General features: G+C 43.9%; 1 protein-coding gene across 1 annotated transcript in view; it reads left to right on the forward strand.

Moving 5' to 3' along the window:
* The first annotated feature begins 11,231 nt into the window (after positions 1 to 11,231).
* Positions 11,232 to 19,999, forward strand: part of LOC117734864 (microtubule-associated serine/threonine-protein kinase 1-like) — a 33,028-nt gene continuing 24,260 nt past the window's right edge. Inside the window, exons 1-2 of the mRNA XM_034539176.1 lie at positions 11,232 to 11,345; positions 19,177 to 19,208. Coding sequence (XP_034395067.1) covers positions 11,307 to 11,345; positions 19,177 to 19,208 — 71 coding nt within the window. The 5' untranslated portion in view covers positions 11,232 to 11,306. The remainder of the gene's footprint in view (positions 11,346 to 19,176; positions 19,209 to 19,999) is intronic.

Consider the following 19,999-nt stretch of genomic DNA (forward strand, 5'->3'; position numbering starts at 1 on the left):
GTGGAGTTGGGGGCCGCTAGTGGAGTTGGGGGCCGTGAGTGGAGTTGGGGGCCGCGAGTGGAGTTGAGGGCCACTAGTGGAGTTGAGGGCCACTAGTGGAGTTGGGGGCCGCTAGTGGAGTTTGGGGCCACTAGTGGAGTTGAGAGCCGCTAGTGGAGTTGGAGTTGGGGGCCGCTAGTGGAGTTGGGTCCGCTAGTGGATTGCATGAACATGTTGCTGAAAGTCAGAGAGACTTCAGGATCTTCTTATTTTTCTTCATCATGAGTAAGCCCAATTAAGAGGATATTGGAAATAATGACATTATCCATTAGGCCTCCGTGGAAACATGGGAAGCCCCTTAAGCTCGATGCTATGCGGTCATCTTATCTCAGCCAGCCATACTTTATATACTACTGCTAGTCCCTCAAAGGAAGGTAAACTTCATTGACCTTTCAGTTGATAGAAATGTCACTGGTAAAATACCAAATTGTTGGTGTTGCTAATAATAGGGTTTTTGCTAAGAAGAATTGTTTCAAATGTCACCAATAGTGTGAGGTTTGCAGATGGAACAAATAGGAGCATTGACTTAGATTTATGTTTTTCTATTACAGAAATTGTGAAGTTAGCTAGTGCACACTATGTCTACATGGACTGGACTACTCTTCCCCTTTAAACATTTATTTTGTATCTTAAAATGTATAACAGTGACCTCTTTAGTTCGGTTGTGAGATAAAAAGAAAATCATTCAAAATCGGAAATCTGCACCCGAGAATATATTTCCCCATTTATTCAAAAACAATGTTTCGATCCAACATTGATAATTTTTCTTTACATTCAGCTGACAGACATTCAAGTATTATGACATGACATCTACAATCCAGTGTCACACAGTCACACAGGTATTTTTAAAGATACAAAAAAAAATACATTTCTGACAAAGACTTTAAAAAAAAAAAAAACATCCCAAGGACACACAAATATTCATATATCACATATCAATCCCTCATCTTTACTTTCCAGTCTGTTGGATTGTGTTGAACATTGCCATTGCACATCTTGTTGAGCTAGGGGACAGTCCAATCTCCAGTGATCCTGTGGTTTGTTGTTGCAAATCAAAACCAGTGAGGACGTCCCAGTTCTCCACCCTGTGGTGACAAGGCCCCACTGCATACAAAGTATTTATGCCCATTCATTATTTAATATCTACGGCCAGGTCTATTTCATGCCAGACACTTACTCACAACCAGATGATATTGACTTCTTGGTTAAAAAAAAAAGGGCCAGTAGTTGATTTGACTTTCTTCACATCCATCGCAGCATAGAGTTGAGATGAGTGTAAGTGACCCGCTTGAGTTGTTCATTTGGGCTCTTTTTTTTGCCCCTCGTGCCATTGCTTGAGAGAAGAGGTTCAGATTGTTGAACCTTTGATGAGGCCGCTGTTGCTAGTTGCCATTCGGTCTCAATCTTCGTTCCTGGATGTTTTTCCCAAAGTTCATAGCCAGGGTAGCAACAGCGTAAGTGGACAAGACAATGATGGTGCTCCCCACAAACTGCGACGAGGCTCCCCGCCTCGCCGCCATCCTCCAGCCTCGCCTCTGCAAGCGAGCGTCCGCTGCCACCGCCGTCTGCACGCCGGGCTCCATGGCTGCTGCTCGGACGGACCCGCTCCTTGAACTCCTGGAAGCCTCTGCGAATGGAGAGGTCAGCGCTCCCGTCTGTCTCTCTCGGGGGTTAGTTTTCGGCGTCCTGCTCGCTGGAGCTCAGAACACCTGGTGCACTTCTCCCTGCATGCTTCCTTTATTTGCTCGGCCTCGTTCGCCCACGTCAAATCCTCAGACTCAGCTGGGTGCCAGAGTGCGTCAACAACATCCTGTGGGAGATTGACGGAGTTAACAAGGACTCCTGCCAACAGGGCAAGCTGTCCAGACGGTGCTCAATAATAGAACGAACAGAAGTCATTCAGGCCGACCTTCCTCGTATTTCAGGACCAAGGTCAGCGCCAAGCAGAGCATAAAACCCTGAATACAGTCGATCCTTTAAGAACCTATCACCACCTAATCCGGCGACCCATCTGACAGGCTGCTAACGCTACAGAATGACCCCTGTTGTGTAATAGCACTTTTTAAGTTGTGACACATGTTGCTGTAATGTCTTGATTGCCTCAAAACTGACAGAGCCACATGAAGGAAGTCTGTTAGGGCGCCAGAGAGTAGCGTACACTTCTGTTCATAGAAGGTAATTATATTTTAGCTGAGCTTAGTTTCGAAGGTCTTCTTGAATACAATTAATGAATATCCACCCCAAAAAGTCTAATGACTTTATGTTATTCTTTTGAAATCTCAATCAGTTGAGGTATTCATAATAGTAAAGATTATAATTCTGCTTCCCAAGTACTCAATATACTATCGATCGCTGCCTTAAAAATGTGTTTAATTGTATTACATTTAGAAAGATCAGTAACTGATGAGGAGCCATCACATTTCTTAATCTAATACAATACATATTCTGATTATTATGAATGTTATTTTACTGTATATTTCTTTCTTTTTTTCCGTTTATATTTGTTATTATTTATTTGGGCCATTTTAAGACGTGCTCCACGAAATTACACTCACTTATCAGGTAAATCAAGGGTGACACGGTTTACAATGGTAATAATGATTGGATCACCAGCTCCCTCTGGTTAAAGTATGTGTCCAGAGTTAAGTGAACAGGAAATAGTCAGACTTCCTGTGTTTGAATAGAAGTCAGCAATAGAAGAAGATCATTCATTATTTCATATATTAATCATATCATATGAAACGAAGTGAGTGTTCTACGTAAAATGTTTGATTTATTGGGTTTTAGACATTATTCTGTGGAAATTAAAAACATATCTTTTATTGCAAATGTACCTTTAGGAAACAGATCAACCATTTGTTAGAGGCTTCCAATTGAAAAAACCCGTTGGTACAGGAAAACATGTAGATGAAATTCAGTTTATGAGGAGAAGAAAACCGTCTTCAAAAGCAGCTGCTTCTCTACATTGTTGACTTCCCCGTCTTCTCTCTCATATACAGATTATTACTCTCTGAGATGCAGCCTGTTAGTTTCTCATTTCCTCTGCTCACACGTAAGAAGGAAATCACTGGCAAGAAAAATTAAACACGACATAGTGTCTCCTCCCGTCAGCCTGGGCACGGTGCTGCAACCGTGTGCTACCTTTATGCGTGTTGTTGTGTACTCTTACAGGACTCTTTGCGTCATCGAAATAGGTTTAGCCGTGTGTGTGTGTGTGTGTGTGTGTGTAAACCCTGGCAGGGCCTTTGCCTATACTGCTTTGAAGCCAAAACCAATTACAATTGACATCAAACACAAAAACAATCAGTTCATCAACTCACTCTCTAAAAGCCGATTACTCCGTCAACATCCTCCTCGCTTCCTGCTCTCTCTTTGTCTCCCCGTTCTTTCTCCCTGCTGCTTTAATAATGAATAATAAGAACACAGTTCCTGTTGTTTCTTCTGCCTCCTTTCTTCTCTCTCCGGTTTCTTTTCTTTCCGTTCATACGCAGATCAACTGATAACGCTCAGGAGAAACGGCTCGAGCCCTAAATTTCCCTAAACCAAAAAGACCCACTTTAGACTGTGTAGCCTATTCATTTACAGCTGTAACATCCTTGAAGAAAAGAATTGTTTCCCCTCAGTGTAGTAATGATCTAGTTTCCAATGGCCTTCATGACACATTCTAGTTTGGATTGTGTCCGAATCACAGCACTAATAAAGACATATTTAAAGGTTTACAACAATGTTTGCATAAGATTAGATACAAACAAGGCTTTCCCCCACGTTCCTCTGGACTTCAGTGCAGTGTGCTGGACTGACTGGAATTGTGTGGAACTATTGGACGTATAAATGATCCATGAATGTAAACGGGGTTCCACAGGGTTCAATTCTCCGCCCGGTTTTATTTAATCCCCACATGCATTCGCCAGGTTATATTATTCACATTACCAGTGTTTTTTTATGATAATTAAGACGGACATATTATTATATTCCTTTATTAGTCCCGCAGTGGGGAAATTTACAGGATTACAAGTGATATAAACAATAGATAAAACAAGTGATATAAACAATAGGCAGTAAACAGTAAATAAATAATATATACAATAATAAATACACACAGACAGAATAAATATGCTATTTCCACAGTGTATTGATATTACAGTAATAGTGCACAGGTTGGAGTGAATGAAGTGATTGTGTTTTTAAGTGTTTTGTGGTCTACTTTATTACATTTAGATAGATCAGTAACCAAGGACGTAACAAGAATAGGAGACCTTGTTTCCATCGCTGGCCGAGACTCTTTGTCTCATACTTTCTTGTTATTTATTCTTTTCAATTTTAAAAAAAAATGTCTGCAAAGCATGAATTGTGCAATACAAATATATTTGCCCAGCCTTGCCGAACAGACCAGGGACTATTCCCATTGCACTTTTTAGATGTTATTTCGTCTTTACGAGTCTGGATGTGCTGACCTTGTGTGCACGTGTTTGTGGTTGTAGTGTGTGTGTGTGTGTTGATGGGCACTATGTTTATCATTTGTGCGTTTTGGCGAGAGCGAAGAGAGCAATCCTTTTATTCGTCAGGAGCAGCCGTGTGTGATCTGGTGCTGACAAGGGTTTAGGGGTGTCCTGCTGGGCCGGATCCTTAAAGCTGGCAGCATGGGAGCGGAGCCTCTCGATTCGGAATCAAACATTGGTGGTCACCGGGATTAACCACAACGGCCCGCTGCTGCTGTCTCGCCTTCTTATCGGCTGTGTGTGTGTGTGTGTGTGTGTGTGTGTGTGTGTGTGTGTGTGTGTGTGTCTTCTATTTGCTATTTGCCACACCTTGACTTTAATCTGCACTGATCGGTGTGTGTGTGTTTTAAATCTGACCTCTGGTCGTTTTACAGAGTAAATGGCTGCAGATTAAGTCCAGTGCTCATTCTAATTGATCTCATGCAGGTAGAAACGTGTACTTTTGAGTAAGTGGACCAAACAAATACTCGACTTACTCAAGGAGTTTTTCCCGCGGAATGCATCAAGCATGAATTAAATCAACCAGGAAGAAATATCCCTGAGATATATCTGTTATTCCACGTTATTTTCTCATACAATTAAGAGACTGACTTCAGAATAAGATCAAATCATTATCACACAATTTAAATGAATCCTCCTGTTGCTGGCGCACACAAACAGGGTCACACTGTGCAGGGTCATGCAACGGCTCTGCTGCACTGCCACCTTTTACCACAAGGAGGCGTAGTGGTGATTTATTGGAGGCGAAAGGAGAAGTTACCTTCAGGAGATCAGAGAGCTTCACATTCATGCGTATTAATATTGTAAGACAGCCGGACCCCAGACAACTGCAGCAGAAAATACAGACTGTGCAGGGGATGGACAAAGCCAAAGAGGCTTGTAATAATTTCACCTAATCCACCGTATTCGCCATGATAGTGACACGCACACACACACACACACACACACACACACACACACACACACACACACACACACACACACACACAACATACATTCATTCTTTTAAGTTGTTCCTTGCAAGACGTGATGGCGCCCTGTTTTGCTCGTGCTGAGTCTGTTTCCTGGTAAGAGTGATCCTCTAGAGGTCTCTGTGTTCTCACACACACACACACACACACACACATACACGCACACACACACACAAACGTGTGCAAACTCACATTTGGAAAAGCGGTTTGTTTGTGCTGGGTGTTTGGCATGGAGTGGATGACTAGCAACAGAAGCTTTAACGAGCCTTTGGATATGTTTCTCTTTCACACTTCAATGTACAGGATGTGTAGTCTGTGACCATCGAGCCCCATCGATATTGATGTGGACTCAGGGCCTGAGGATCACACCTGCAGAGTGCATGTTAACCTTGACATGCCGTTGCTATTCAAAGTCTATGTCACCCTTAGAGACCCGCATTGGCCCAATTTAGGGAGGGACAGGGGGGACCTTTAGGTCAACAGTATATTCCACTTAGATGTGGAAGACATCACCGGGAAAGGAGGGAACCTTAAGATTGATCTGAGATGCAGCTCAAGCGTGTCAAGTTCTTCTTGTGGGACTCAAGGGTACCCATAGAACCAAAGGTCCTCGAGATTCATATGATACCAAAATCATTACTCTACTTTGAAAACCAAGCCAGCTGTAGGTTACAGCCTCTTAAAGACAGTAACGTTGGGTTGACGGTAACGGTGCTTTATATTGAATGACGTTAGCATCGGCTTGGAGATTAGACTATGAGGGAGGCAAGTAGGTGTACATTTAATGAGGTGATAAGTCTATACTCTCTTTGAAAAATAATTTGTGTCCGATATGGTTATGGTGGCTGGGACGTGGTTAGGAGGGGAGTGGGGGAGTGGCTCAGGGAACAGGTGTCGGGAAGAGGCCTAATTGGCCTCAGCTGCAGGGGATCAGGGATTGTGCATCTCTCTCCTATATCAGGTGAAATAGAGATGGAGACACGGTACAGGAGAGCAGAGGCACAGCCAGAGGAAGTAAAGAATATTGCCAAACGTTACCCTGAGTGTGCTCATTTCTTGGTGCTGAAGGGGGGAACCCATGGATTGTGACAGGAGCTGTTACAATGTTTTTTACACAAACAAAATACTTGCGGTTTCAGATCTTCCACATGACACTTGTGCAAGTTTCATGGTGGACCTCAATTGGTTTCTATAGTTGTGATGTCACAACATCTTTGCGTACACTTGTTAAACTCAGATTAAAGCTGAGCACCAAGAAAGCTCCCTCCTTAGGCAGCTGCATGTGAAAACAGCCTTCTAGTCCAACTCCACAAACACACATTATTCGGCACATTGAAGCTCACACATCCACATCTCTTTTGTATCAGGCTCCAGCAATAATAAGAGTGCCCCCCCTCTCCCAGTGCTTAAACTAGCCTGTTTTGTGGATTTCCTTATTTATACTGTATGTACAATATATACAAAACATACTGCAGTTAAGTTTTTAAGTTTTGTGCTGATGCCTGTTACACTGATTATCGGCAGCTTTACAGTTGTTTTTCAGTGCTCCCATCTGCTCCTATTCTCACTGTGTGTGTGTGTCTGTGTATGTGTCTGTGTGTGTGTGTGTGTTTTATACCAACACCATGTGTGCTATTTAATTAAGCAAAGTCATTGGACAATAAACATTCTGTCATCATAAGCCCCAACATAAAAAATAAACTGATCATCATTTCTGAGGGAAAACCTCAGTCTCATAGACCAGACACTCCCTAAAAGTCGGACACTGATGTGCGTGGGTGTTTCAGTTGCGTAATGGGACATGAATGGTAAATGGATGTCGAAGTGTCCCCGAGCACCAATCCTTATCATTAGCAGGCATATTGTCGTTGATGTGACGTTTCATCAGTGGACAGAGAGCTGTTCCAAACGCATTTGAAAGAGTAAATTCACACCCTATGAACACCTCGTCTCAGTTGACCCCCTGGTGGTTAACCTCCTCACCTCGCTCCAGTGTTGTTCATAACGTTCTCAAGGACCGCGGGACATCATTGTTGGTTGTGGTTACAGATGCAACTGAGCAAACTTTGGACCACTGCCAGAGGTGAAACATACTTGAAACTGGCAACCAGAGAGCAGTAATACAATGCGGTTCAGCTTGGTTTTGAGTTGATATGATTAACTTGTTTGCAAACCTTATTCACACAATCAGCGCAAATAGAGGGACATCTCTGACCACTTAGTGAATGTAAATCCAATATTCTCTCTAATGTTGCGTTGCTTTTGGTTTCCAAGAACTCCTGATGCAATGGTACAAAACATATTAGTATATATGGTACAGGTTAAAAGAAGAACTTACATTACTTCTGCCATTTGCTATATATTCCTCTGGGTGACATAATCAGGAGTTATAACAAAATTATATGATTATTCTACATATATTTCTTATTGTCTTTGGTATTTTTGCCATTTATAGACAAGCAATGATGCTTGCTGGGTAATATGTATGTGGATGTTGTCCAATGTCTCTTTTCGATGATGAGAGCTATGAGACCCCATGTAATGAGCTAAAAGACGCCATGAAGCCCCGTGGTCTCGCTCATAGATGCTTTTAAAGAAACATGTGAGGAATTATTTTTAATATAACTACGGGGGTAGTTAGGGTTTGTCCTTGAGTTTGTTCCAAACAAAAACTGAGCAGCTGTTACTCTCCGAACTCAAAGGGATTACAAAAAAAAAAAGAGATTATGTAAGAGGATGTGAAAGCAGCATCGTGCCTGTGTTCAGCAGACACTGGAGCACCAGCAGCTCATTCTGCAGCGACCATAATGACCACATTATAAAAATGCAATGAAGTGTGCCTCCCCCGGCCAGCCTTCCCACCTGGCTTTTTGCAGTGAGCTGCAGTTTAGCCGGTGCATGCCGGAGCAGGAATCAATAGCCTCCCCTGCCTGCCACTTGTCCAGCGGATCCACTGCGGCACAGGCGACGCTCCATGACGCGGCCTTTGTGTTCATGCGTGGGGGGGTAGTCCAGCTACAGAACATATACTGTCATCAGCATCGATCTGGCTCTCTACTACCAGCCAGGCGGCAATGACAGCTCCATTTAATCTAACAAATAACAACCTGCTTACTGGGGCTTTTTTTTAAACTAGATTTGTGCGTCTCTGAACACATTCTGCCACACGGCAAGGGAAACGTTTTTCTGATTTCACTGTTTAGACAATGGTAATATCAAATCGTTTGTTTCGTTAGCCGCAGTCACTCAATCTATAGTTATGTTTTTTCCATCCTTTATCCCCAAAGAATGAAAATAATGGGCAAATTTGTTTTACCTCGATGCGTGTCCGTTTGTCCCTTGATTCCTGCACTCGGCTGCTGCTGCTGTTGGTGGTGCTAGAGGACAAGTCAGCATCACCAAAGTCAGTGGGATTCATCCTCTGAGGAACATGAATGTCAAAATTGCAATCCGTCCAAAGGTTGTTGAGACATTAAAGTCTGGACCAAAGTCATTTGCCGTTGGCTAATATGTTGGGGTAAAGGTTAGAACAGAAGGAGTCAAGCCTTTTCCTGACAAAGCTAAAATTGTTTGTCAGTCATTTTGAAAGCGGACCAACAGCATCCCTGCAGCCTTCCTGCCGTCTTCCTGCCCATTTCCTTTCAGAGTTGGTCAGCGTGGGCCGGATTTGGACACTCTGTTGCAGATCTCTCGCTGCGTCTGGCACTGTCGAAGTTGTGGCTCTGTGGGCAGCCTCCGACCATATGTTGCATAAAAACTGTGTGAATGTCCTAATCCCCAGCAAGACATTATGCAATGACTTTGGCAAAGGGCCAACCGCCCCATCAATTACTGTATGTCATGGGTGGAAACATTGTGTTGCTCAGTGTGGCCTTCTTCTTCTTCTTCTATTCTGGCCTAAGGGTTTTGTTTTGTTTGTTTTCCTGTCGATGTGTGTTTCCCCCTCCCGTTAACCTGACCCCAGTTTCACATAGCCACACCTCTCTGCGCTGTTTCAGCGCTAAAGAAAGATCGTCTCGGGCTCATTTGTAGTTCTTTAAACCAATCACGATCGTTTTTGGCGCCGATGACAAAACAGATAGCGGAAATACGCAAACTTTGACGAGGAAATTACTGGTTTTTGACAGTTCTTTACATTGTTCATTGTAGGTATCAAACAAATGTATACCATGAAAATGTTGAGCTTAAGAGGTGCTGGTAGGCAGATTGCGTTACTTTAAGATAGAGCCAGGCTAACCGTTTCCCAGTTCCTGTTTTTTGTGCTAAACTAACCACCTGCTGGCTGTAGCATCATAGGCCTATTTACTGAACTCGTCATTAGTCATTTATTCAAGCTAATCTGTTGCACACAAAGCTTCCTAAATAATGTAACGTATAGGCTACACTTTAAGGAAAAGGTTCCTGAATTAACCTATAATGTGGACTAGCCCCTACAGGGCCGAGCCTCCATTTACTAGCTTTATGAATGGTGTTTCTGTCATCATGTTTCTTTTTTCTCACACGTTCAACATCTGCATTACACTGTAGGGCCTTTTAGGCATTTGTCAGGGAGCCTATGAGCAGCCTCGGCTGTAGTGTTAGCTTTAGTCCACGTCCAATTCCTCAACGAGACCCGAAAGGTGATTAAATGAGCACAAATAACGGCGGTTTACTGCAACGCCCCGCCTTCCCCCTCTCTGTCGGATCACTGTGGACCCGGTGTCGCTGTCCGTGGTGCTGAACGTGTCACCAACCGGCCTCCGTACAAACATTCACAACATCCAAGGTGTCTAAAAGGGAAATGTTTAAAAAAGCTATAATGAAACTAGCCGCGCCATGTTCAGGATATAAAAACGGCAATATTATTGGACACTTCAAAAAAGAGGAACACTCCGGCTGTGCGAGGAGTAGGAGGAGGGTTGGGAGGAGGAGGGGGAGGGGCGAGAGGGAATCCCAGGAAGAGATGGGGAGGGTTTACAAATATCGCGTTGCTGCTGTCGCCCCGTCCAGTCCCCAGTTCCAGAGGACGTGAAGGTGGACGAGCAACGGACGCGTGAAAGGAAAGCGGACGGAGGGTTCGAACCGGCGTGCGTGTATCCGCGGCGTGAGGGAGGGACGTGCTGTTCTCGCGCTCCTGACGCTCACGGGAGCAGACACTCGGGCTCGCGGACGCAGCGCGTCTCGGAGCAACAACTCCACGGCGCCACACACACACACACACACTGTGTCAAATCATCGCCCCCGTTGTATTTTGTTGTTGTTTTGTTTCTTGAGCTCTTTATTTTTTTTACACGTTGTCTTTTTGTGGGGTGCGAACGTACGCCGGAAGGGGCTCGCGCTTTTTTTCCTTCTTCTTTCGGGACAGTCTCGCGCAGCAACAGAAGAACTTGGCTCGTCCGACGTCCCTCGGTTCGCTCGGGCCTCCCGGTCGCCCCGGTCCGCGCCGCGCGGCATCAAAGCGCCCTCTGTGCAACATGTCAAGGATGCTCCGAGAGGGAGCGCGGACCACCGAGACGGCCGCGTGACTGGCACCCCGCAAGACGCAGGACACGGGGCAGAGCCAGGGGAACCAGACGGAATGGGACTGAACGACACCCGTGTGTTTACCTGGCTTTCTTCGACGTGACACTGTATATGTGTGTGTGTGCGCGCGCCTCTTTGGTCTCCCGAGTGAGCCACGACACTGCTGTTACTGCTGCTGTGCGGTTCGGGTGTGAACCGGCGGATGCCGCAGCCCTGCCGGGTTAAAACACATCTTATAGTGAGGCTGCGTGGGGGGTTATATTGAGGGGAACCCCCCGCCGCTCCTCGTTCCGCCATGGATGACTCGGGGATAATCCGGCGACGGAGGCTGCAGGTGAGCTTGGTTGAGGCTGGACATCGTCCTCCTGTGACGTGTCTCTTACTCACGAAAAAATAACGAAGCAAAATAATGTTCCTATTGTGTCCAGCCGTGGGCCACACCACGAGACACCATGCCAAACACGCACAGAGTCCACTGGCGCATTTCACATGCAAGTTAATGTGATTTTCCAGTAGTATGGCTAAGAATGTCAATCAAAGTCGGACCTATATCAATATACCCGCAGGCCTCAATATATGCCATGACAGCACTTCCATATCATATATTGCAGTTATTTCCACGATTAATTCATTAGATTTTCTTCACTATTCAGTTGTTATTTGGTCAGGACAATATCATGAAATAGTGAAAAGTGAGCCCACGGTGATGTCATCAAAAAGCTTTTCTTTGTTGGGCCAAATAGTCCAAACCCAAAACATATTCACTTTGTTATAATGCACTGAAAACTACTGGAGCAGATAAATGTTCCACATTTATTGCCTGTTGTTGGTTGCTAATAGATTAAATGAGCCGTCTGTTGCAGCAACAATTGCAGTGTGACAGTAGGAGAATACAGCAATCGGCGGCCTCATCATTAAGCCAAGCCCCAAACACAATGGTGTTCTTGCCCTGTGCTTGTGTGGGGGGTCACGCAGTGCCTCTCAGGTGGTGAGCGTCTCTCCTCCATAGTTTTATTATAAATGAATGCAAGACATCACATGTCTCCTCCTGATTTCACCACAAAGCTCACTTTAGGTACATTTCCTTTTAGGCCGAGCTGACGCACAAGTCTCCTTCACCAAATGCTGGGAATGAGTCGTCACTCATGCATATATGACGTGTGCAAACCTCTGCGCTCATCCATTATGAAGTAGCCTGCCTAACCACGGGTCATACACTCCCCACCCCCCTCCATCTTTGTGTGATTCAGTCGAGTGAACTGAGGAGCGGGGATGAGCAGCCTGCAGGGCCGGGCCGAGAGAGCGGCCCGCCCGGCAAGTGTGTGTGGGTTTGTGTGTGCATATTTATTTTCTTGAACATTGGTGGTCATGTTGTGTGAAAAGGGAGAATTGTTAGCGAGTGCTCTCAGTCAGTTGCAGCTCTGAGCTGAGCTGCTCCGAGGTCAAATTGACACCCCCATTACTGTGAAGAGATGTAGAGAGAGAGAGAAAGAGATTGTGTGTGAAGGAATCAAGGGAGGATTAGCAGTGAGGTGTGGAGCTGACTGCTCTGCCTACGTGATGTATGACAGGAGATGTGAGGGAATTAATCATCGAAGAGTCAGACTCGATCTATGTCTCTGGTATTTTATAGTTATAGGCCGGCCGGGCTGAATTATTTGGTGTATGTCTCTGCCTGTGTGTGTGTGTGTGTGTGTGTGTTTGTGTGTCGATAAAATGTGCGTGTTGACGTGTGATTTTCTCTGTGTGTCCCGCTCAAAGGCCTTGTTGTCACTCCCCTGGGCCTCATCATCCCAACCATCTCTCTCCCTCTCTCTCTCTCTCTGACACACAGAGACACAAACACACACAATCATTCTCTCAGCACCATACGGTGACACCCCAGCGCTCCCTTGAAGTTGGGGTCAGGGGTCACACCTACGATGCATTGCTTCAACTTGACTAACGTGAAATGAGCATCTCTGTGCCTGCTGCACGTTGTGTCGCTGCATTCGGCTCGCTGGCACACAAAGCACATATTTAGAACAAGACAATCATTTTATTTGGCTTGTCGTCTATATGAAAAGATACACACTTTTTGTCCAAGAAGATGATAAACTATAATGATTATGCAGCTATTGTCTTCATGCTACTTGATAACAACAACTGGTAGCAATTTAAGCTGTCTGCCCTTTTAAAAGCATGTAGAAGGACCCCGTTGGGCTTGGGTTCCACACGGTTTGGTTTAACTTGAACACTCACTCAGTGTTGTGTCTGATCCACATTATACAAAGGGGCGGGTCTAGCTAGCATTAGCTATCTTTCTCTCTTGGGTCCAGATGTGGTGATGGCTAATAACCAGAAGCTAACAGAAATCTAGCTTTGTGTAGTTCTGTGACCGCCAAACTGCACGTTACCCGTTATTTTTAATTAAATCACAGAGTAACGTACAGAGTAACGGAGTACCGTTAAAAATGGTCAAATTCAAGATTGGCCTAATCAACTCCTAACAACGTCGGCCCACTACCTAGTTGACTAACTGTCCAACAAAGAGTTTGGACAACACACATTACAGTACTGATAGAAAGACCAGACCAACATTACACACACCCTAGCTGCAAAAATAATAAAGATCAGATACTGTGTGTACACAAGTCAAAACAAACGAAATGTTTAGATTTTCAGCAAAAAATGACATTTTTAATGTCAGTTATATAGGCTTCAGCGTTTCCTTGCCAGTTATTGTTATCACAAGCCTGATGTTCGCATCATGAAATAGAAAATAAGATGAATGGTGGCACAAACATAAGCACCAGGCCATCAACTTATGCATGACACTCATCAGCCCCTTTCCCTTCTTCCATCTGTCAAATCCAAATCACTGAGTCAGACTGTCAGATGCTGGAGATGATGGCTGGCCGTGTCACTGTCTCTTGGCAGCGAGACAGTCCTTGATGGTTCCCCGTTGTCGGTCTCCGGGCCGACGCCCCACCATTTCTCTTCTGCAGCGCGCCCAACCCACAAAATGATTGGACTGGCTGGCCCATCCCGACAGAACTGCCGTTTGCTTTATAGGCATGCGGCTCAGCTCATGCCTTTCATTTCATGACTGGGGCCTTTTTTTCCTTTGGTTCTTTTAGTGTGAGAAAGATGACTTGAAGGACACAACAGCCAAGGGCCGTTTTGTAGGTTTGTCATATTGCAGGAAAACACCAAGCAGGAGACGGCATCCCCTTTAAGTAGGTTTTACTGCCTGCATCATTTAGCCCCTGGCTAAAAAAAAATAGCATCTCAGATGAATCATAATACATTTGAATGGTTTAACTAACTGGTTACGTCTACCGGCCAAGTAACAAATAAATAAAAAATGCAGATAAGATTCATGAAAATTACAAATTTCAACATCCTTCTCATTTCTACTCATTCCGGCCTAAAGGTTGAGTGTATTAACAAATGATTCATCTGGAGTGACTCAACACGAGGCAACCATAAACACACACACACACACACATATAATACGTACACATACGTGAGTGCTGCACTCGACCCATTAACAAGGTTTTTGTTGTCAAAGAAAACCTGCTTTGACAGAAAGAGGTTTGTCACGAAAGAAAAGCCCAATCTCTGAAGTGGTTTCCCCGAGAAGAAGAAGCAAAATCTGGATATAAATACATTAAAAAAAAGAGCTTCCTGTCAGAGACGGGAAAGGATATAGCACGGAGCTGTTTGTCTTTCTAATCTGTGATCGGTGGGCATGTCATGTGTGTGACAGAGCCTCCCATCTGTTGTCAGTCACCCTTCACCAACTGCCAGACTTCATCAATGGGACACCGGGGAGAGCTCTAAACGCGGCGACGACAATCTTTTCACGTGCCGTGCAATGAGCAATGAGCGCAGGATTCTGACACACTAATTACACCAGAGGAGAATTAATTGAGCCGCAGAGAATTTCAGGGACTTCGGGAGCTGAATGTGGAGCGCGGGTGATCGTTCCTTGATGACATATTGTCTGCTTATTGTTCACTCCGAGACTGTGAGTCACTAACGCATGTCGGGAAGTGGAATGGTCGGCTTGCGGGCCGCCGGTCTCCGCTGACAACGTCGAGATTGGACCGGGGACGTGAGCTCTCTCTTCCTCACCTTTTGGCAAATTAAAGTGGAACTGCATTCAGGGAGGTAGTGTGTGACGCTGATTACTGAGAGTTATAACAAAGTGAGTGTGACAGAGGACTACTTTAATGGAATTTCTGCTGGGTTAATAGAGGCCGTGTCACCTGAGGATTGATTGACTAAGCGACCGGCCGCAGCACGGGCACATAAGCTAGAGTCCAAGGGAAGACGGACGCATCATTTTCATTGTGCCTATGTTTATTATTTCAGGCACCAGTGGACGGCTGTTTAATGTGCCGACTGGCTCCTTTTTTATTGTCTAGACATGCCTGGACATTAAATAGTCCCGCAGAGGGACATGAGACAGACAGTGAGCAGATGTTCACAGGCCTCCTGGACCCGGATATAAGAGGTATAGCAGTCCGCTGTGCTCCACCAATGGCTTCCAAGCAGGGGTTTGTAACTAGGTCCACTTCTCGATTCTTAAAAACTACCCACGGACCACCCTGCCCACATAAATGAGAAAAGGAAAAAAAACATGATACAAAAAGGAGAAAAAACAAGCTGGGCTGTAAATACGTGTAACGCCACTGTCAATATTCTGCTTTAATGCATTCAGGGTCACATTTCTTCGCCACACGCATCAGGGGGATTTCACCGGCACAGAGTTTGTCAAATCCCACGTCACTCTTTTTGTTTTCTAAAAAAAAAACAATTCATTTTACTGCATCCGAGGGAAAGTTGGCTAGCTAACGGCGGCAAAACACGCTTGCCTCTAACCTGATGGTGTGATGTGACATTCAAATGTGGCTGTCAGTTAACATTGTGCATTTTAATTTGACATTTGTTCTTGAGCACATTTATATATAGGAATAACCACAACTTGTAATTTTCAATTGAATCTAACCATTTGAAAGGAGCTCCACTAGATGGCATTCTGAGGCCCGAGATTAGCTGGTTTAATGCATTTTTTTTGTACTTCATTGACTATTTATGCTTCAAGACATACTAAATGCATGCCTAAATACTCTTTGTAAGTTTTAGCAGTTTTTATTGTTATTACAGTACATGAATGTTATACTTTTATATTTAATATATTTGAGTCAGACTTTTGGAGCCAAGGATTCACTATTAATTCATTAAAAAGAGTTTTATCCTGACAGTGTAGGGTGGGTTTTAAAATAAAATTTTCTTTTGCCCCTGTGTACATCTTATCATGAAATGCACACATGAAAATGCATTTTATTTCGTGTGAGATGACTTGTGTTGTGTTTCCACTGGACTGCAGCTGCTCTGTGATACTTATAAAGGGCTTGTTTTAACGGTTAACCCTCCTCATTAGCAGCTCAGAAGCCTTTTCTGAGGCCTCTCGTTTTTATAAGTCATCTTCCCCTCGGCTCTGACGACTCAGGGTCAATCAATGAAGGACAAAGTGAGGAGGGATCAATGGGTTGAATATTCAGTTGTCCTTGTAAGGAGGGATTTGTCTCTGTTAACAACCTACACCCTGGAGACAAGCAGTGGAATAGCAGTGCAGTTTGTGACCTGCTTATGAAGATTACTGTTTTTCTATCTTTCTTACCGGGGAAATGTTTTCCACTGTTCCAATGTTTGGTATCTTGCGGTGCTTCACTATTCAGCTTTCTGAGTGTCATCCGCGGCGTAGACTTAACCTCATGGATGGTGACTGACAACATAAAAAAAACACTCTGCTTTGTTGGAGGTTTGTCCTTCTAACACAGAGCTTTCAGGTGGCCACGCTTTAATATATATGTTGTGCTTCAGTGGAGACCAGTAGCAGCAGGTCCACTCACACATATACATGCTAACTCACACACATATATTCTCACTCACTCACTCACACACACACACATCTTTATCTGAAGGTTAACCTTATAATCGCATTGACTGCGGTTAGAAGATGGTCGATGTGAATGTTAACAACGTTACCCTGCGTGTGACAGGAGAAGGTGTGAGGCGGCTAATGCATTAATAGCATCTGCTGTGCGATGGCTCACATCTGAGACACTCAAAACAACATTCATCGTTTCTAGAACACACACATGCACACACTCCCAGAGCTGGAGGCAAGAATACTTAGGCTCAAGAGGAAGGCTGTGGGCATAATTCATCTCTCTCTCTCTCTACTCCACCCTTGTTTACACCCTCTGCACCCTCCCTCCATCGCCCTCCATCTCAGCATGTAGGGTTTTGTAAACAGCCAGGCTATGCTGGCATGAGATCTGGCTCATCTCGGTGCAGTGAGTGTCTGCTGCTGATGCTCAATGTAATCCATCCATCTGGATTCGCGATATGGGAGGATAGAAGAGAGAGGGCCCGGTCTCAAATGGTAGAAAATGGTAGAAATAAACAGCCTGGCTGGTTTAAAAACATTAATCCAAGTACATCGTGTACATGCAGTTGCATTTTTAAAGTAAATTCTAGTCTCGTTTATTTCCTCGTTAGTCGGGATTACCAGCTGGGAAACTTCTTCACCCCAGGCCTCCAAAATCCCCGGGTTCATCTAATTTATGGAGGGGAAAAAAGCGATTTCAGTGAAGCAGCCAGTTGGGTCTTCAATGTGCATTTGAAAGATATTTCAAGAGTGATAAAAAAGGCTAAAAAGATCACAGTCTAAGTAAGAGTGAACCACCACATCAACTGCGAATCGGGACATTGGCCAATGAAATAAAGGAACATCATTGTTCATGTACCTTCAGTATATTGCATAAGTGCTGACGCTAGTTAATGATGAGCTCACGCTAACGTTAGCTCCACAGGTGTTTTTGTAACCTAACGTTTTAGTATGGGGTCAGATCAGTCTCAATAATTGCAAATGCACACAGAGAGACTTACAAATGCAAACACGAAGATTTACAAATGCGCACAGAACAATTTACAAATATGTTTGGTTTACAAATGAACACAGAAGGATTTACAAATAAATTAGACTCACAAATGCATGCAGAACGATCCACAAATACCTTTCCAATGAACACATAAATAAATTACGATTTATATAAATGTAAAAGAAAAAACACAAATACATTTCTGCATTTCTATGTGGATTCTTCTATTTGTTTGTGGATTTGTATGTATTTATTTGTCAATCGCACTGCATTTGTTTGTGGATTGCTTCACATGTGTGTGTGGATTTATGAGACTCCACTGCCGTGGCTAGATTTGCAAATGCATTTTTTTTAAACAGACCTATTTGTAGCCAATCAGATGTCGACCTCATTTTCAGCCAATAAAAACAGGATCAATAAGATGATCAAAAAGGCTGGTTCAGTGATTGGCCTTCCCCCGGACTCACTAGAGGTCACTATACAAAAGATGACAAGAGCCAAGTTAAAAACAATCATTTCTTTTGAAGGCCATCCACTACACTGTGTTTTTAATGGACTCAGAAGTTCATTCAGTGAGCGACTCAGGATGCCTCAGTGTTCTCCTGAACCACTCAGAAGGTCCTTTGTTCCAGCAGCAGTTCGATTTTTTAATGAACACCGTTAGTTTTTTTTTTTTTTTTTTAGATTTAGCATCTTTCTGATGGTCATGTTTTATGGGGCATCTTCTGGTTTTGTTTGTTTCTTGTAGTGTGTTTCTTGTCTGTTGTGCTCTCATCTAATCTATCTATAAACACTGATAGCCTCCTGTTGTGCCACGCTACGGGTGCAAAGCTATTGGTCGGACAGTTCCTTTTTGGTCCGGGATTTAACGAGTAGTTAATCATCGGTTTCTGGGATCCTAATTATATCCTCCTAAACATAAAAAGGATGGCAGATTTTTTTCACCAATGCTACTTTTTCTCTCCACCTGATAAAGAATTCATTGCTGCTTTCGTTTTTTTTGGTCAAATCCCAACATCCTGTTTCATGTAAAAACATCCAAATTAAGAAGGAATATGCTCTCAAACGTATAACATGTGGTGCAAACCTTTTCATGTTTATTATTTTTAAAAAATGAATTACCAAATGGCATGTTTTATTTTGTTGCTCATGTGAAAGTGTAAATATATATATATTTTTCTTTCGGTAACTGATCTCCCTCTTTTTTTCTTCTTGTCTTTCTTCCAGAAGGATTTGCCCCTGCCTCGCAAGAACAGCAGGTGAGTGTTACCCTCGTTCACCCCTCCCCCTGTCTTTCCCCTCCTCTCTGGGGGGAAGAGACAGGGTGAAGCTGCTGAGCATGATTTACATGTTGTGCTTTGAACCGCTCTGAGGATGCTTCAGCAGTGCTTGTGGTGTGGAGTGTGTCGTCCTTGTGTGAATGAGAAGGGAGTCGGCTGGAGGGATGCTGGGAGTCTGTCGGAGTCTGATTAAAGCCAGTCGGGGGCTCTGGAGGCTGTCCACGGTGCTGAAAGCCCTTCTGCCTTTCCCAGTCGCTCAGTTACTCGTCTTTATCTCTCCGCTTCTCTTCTTATTGCTTGGTTATTAATCTGTTTCTATTCTACTCTCGTTTCCACCCCTCTGCCTTTTGGCTCTGCTCCACATAACCCTGTTTTATAAATCCCCTCTCGGGCTCCCATTTCTATCTCCCTCTCACACACTGGTTGTTAGTTTATCAGTATATTGGCAATCAGTTTTAGTCAATCCACGGGCAACGGAAGTATAGAAAGTAAAGTACAAAACCAGACACACAGCTGAAAAACAATACAAAACTAAACAAAGACAAAAACACAATGCAATTAGACAGTTGATCACAGTAAGTCAAACATACAGTTAAATCACCTGCAGCAAAAGACTCTGGAAGCATTTAAAAGGCTACGAGAACTTTCACTTGATGCAGAGAAACATTTCAGAGGGAAATATTGTACTTTATTTATTTAGTTACTTTGCAGATTGAGATTTAAAACACATTATTTATCTAATTTTAAAGATTAAGAACAGTATAAATGGG

Source organism: Cyclopterus lumpus, chromosome 8 (assembly GCF_009769545.1).
Source record: "Cyclopterus lumpus isolate fCycLum1 chromosome 8, fCycLum1.pri, whole genome shotgun sequence".
Classification (NCBI taxonomy): domain Eukaryota; kingdom Metazoa; phylum Chordata; class Actinopteri; order Perciformes; family Cyclopteridae; genus Cyclopterus; species Cyclopterus lumpus.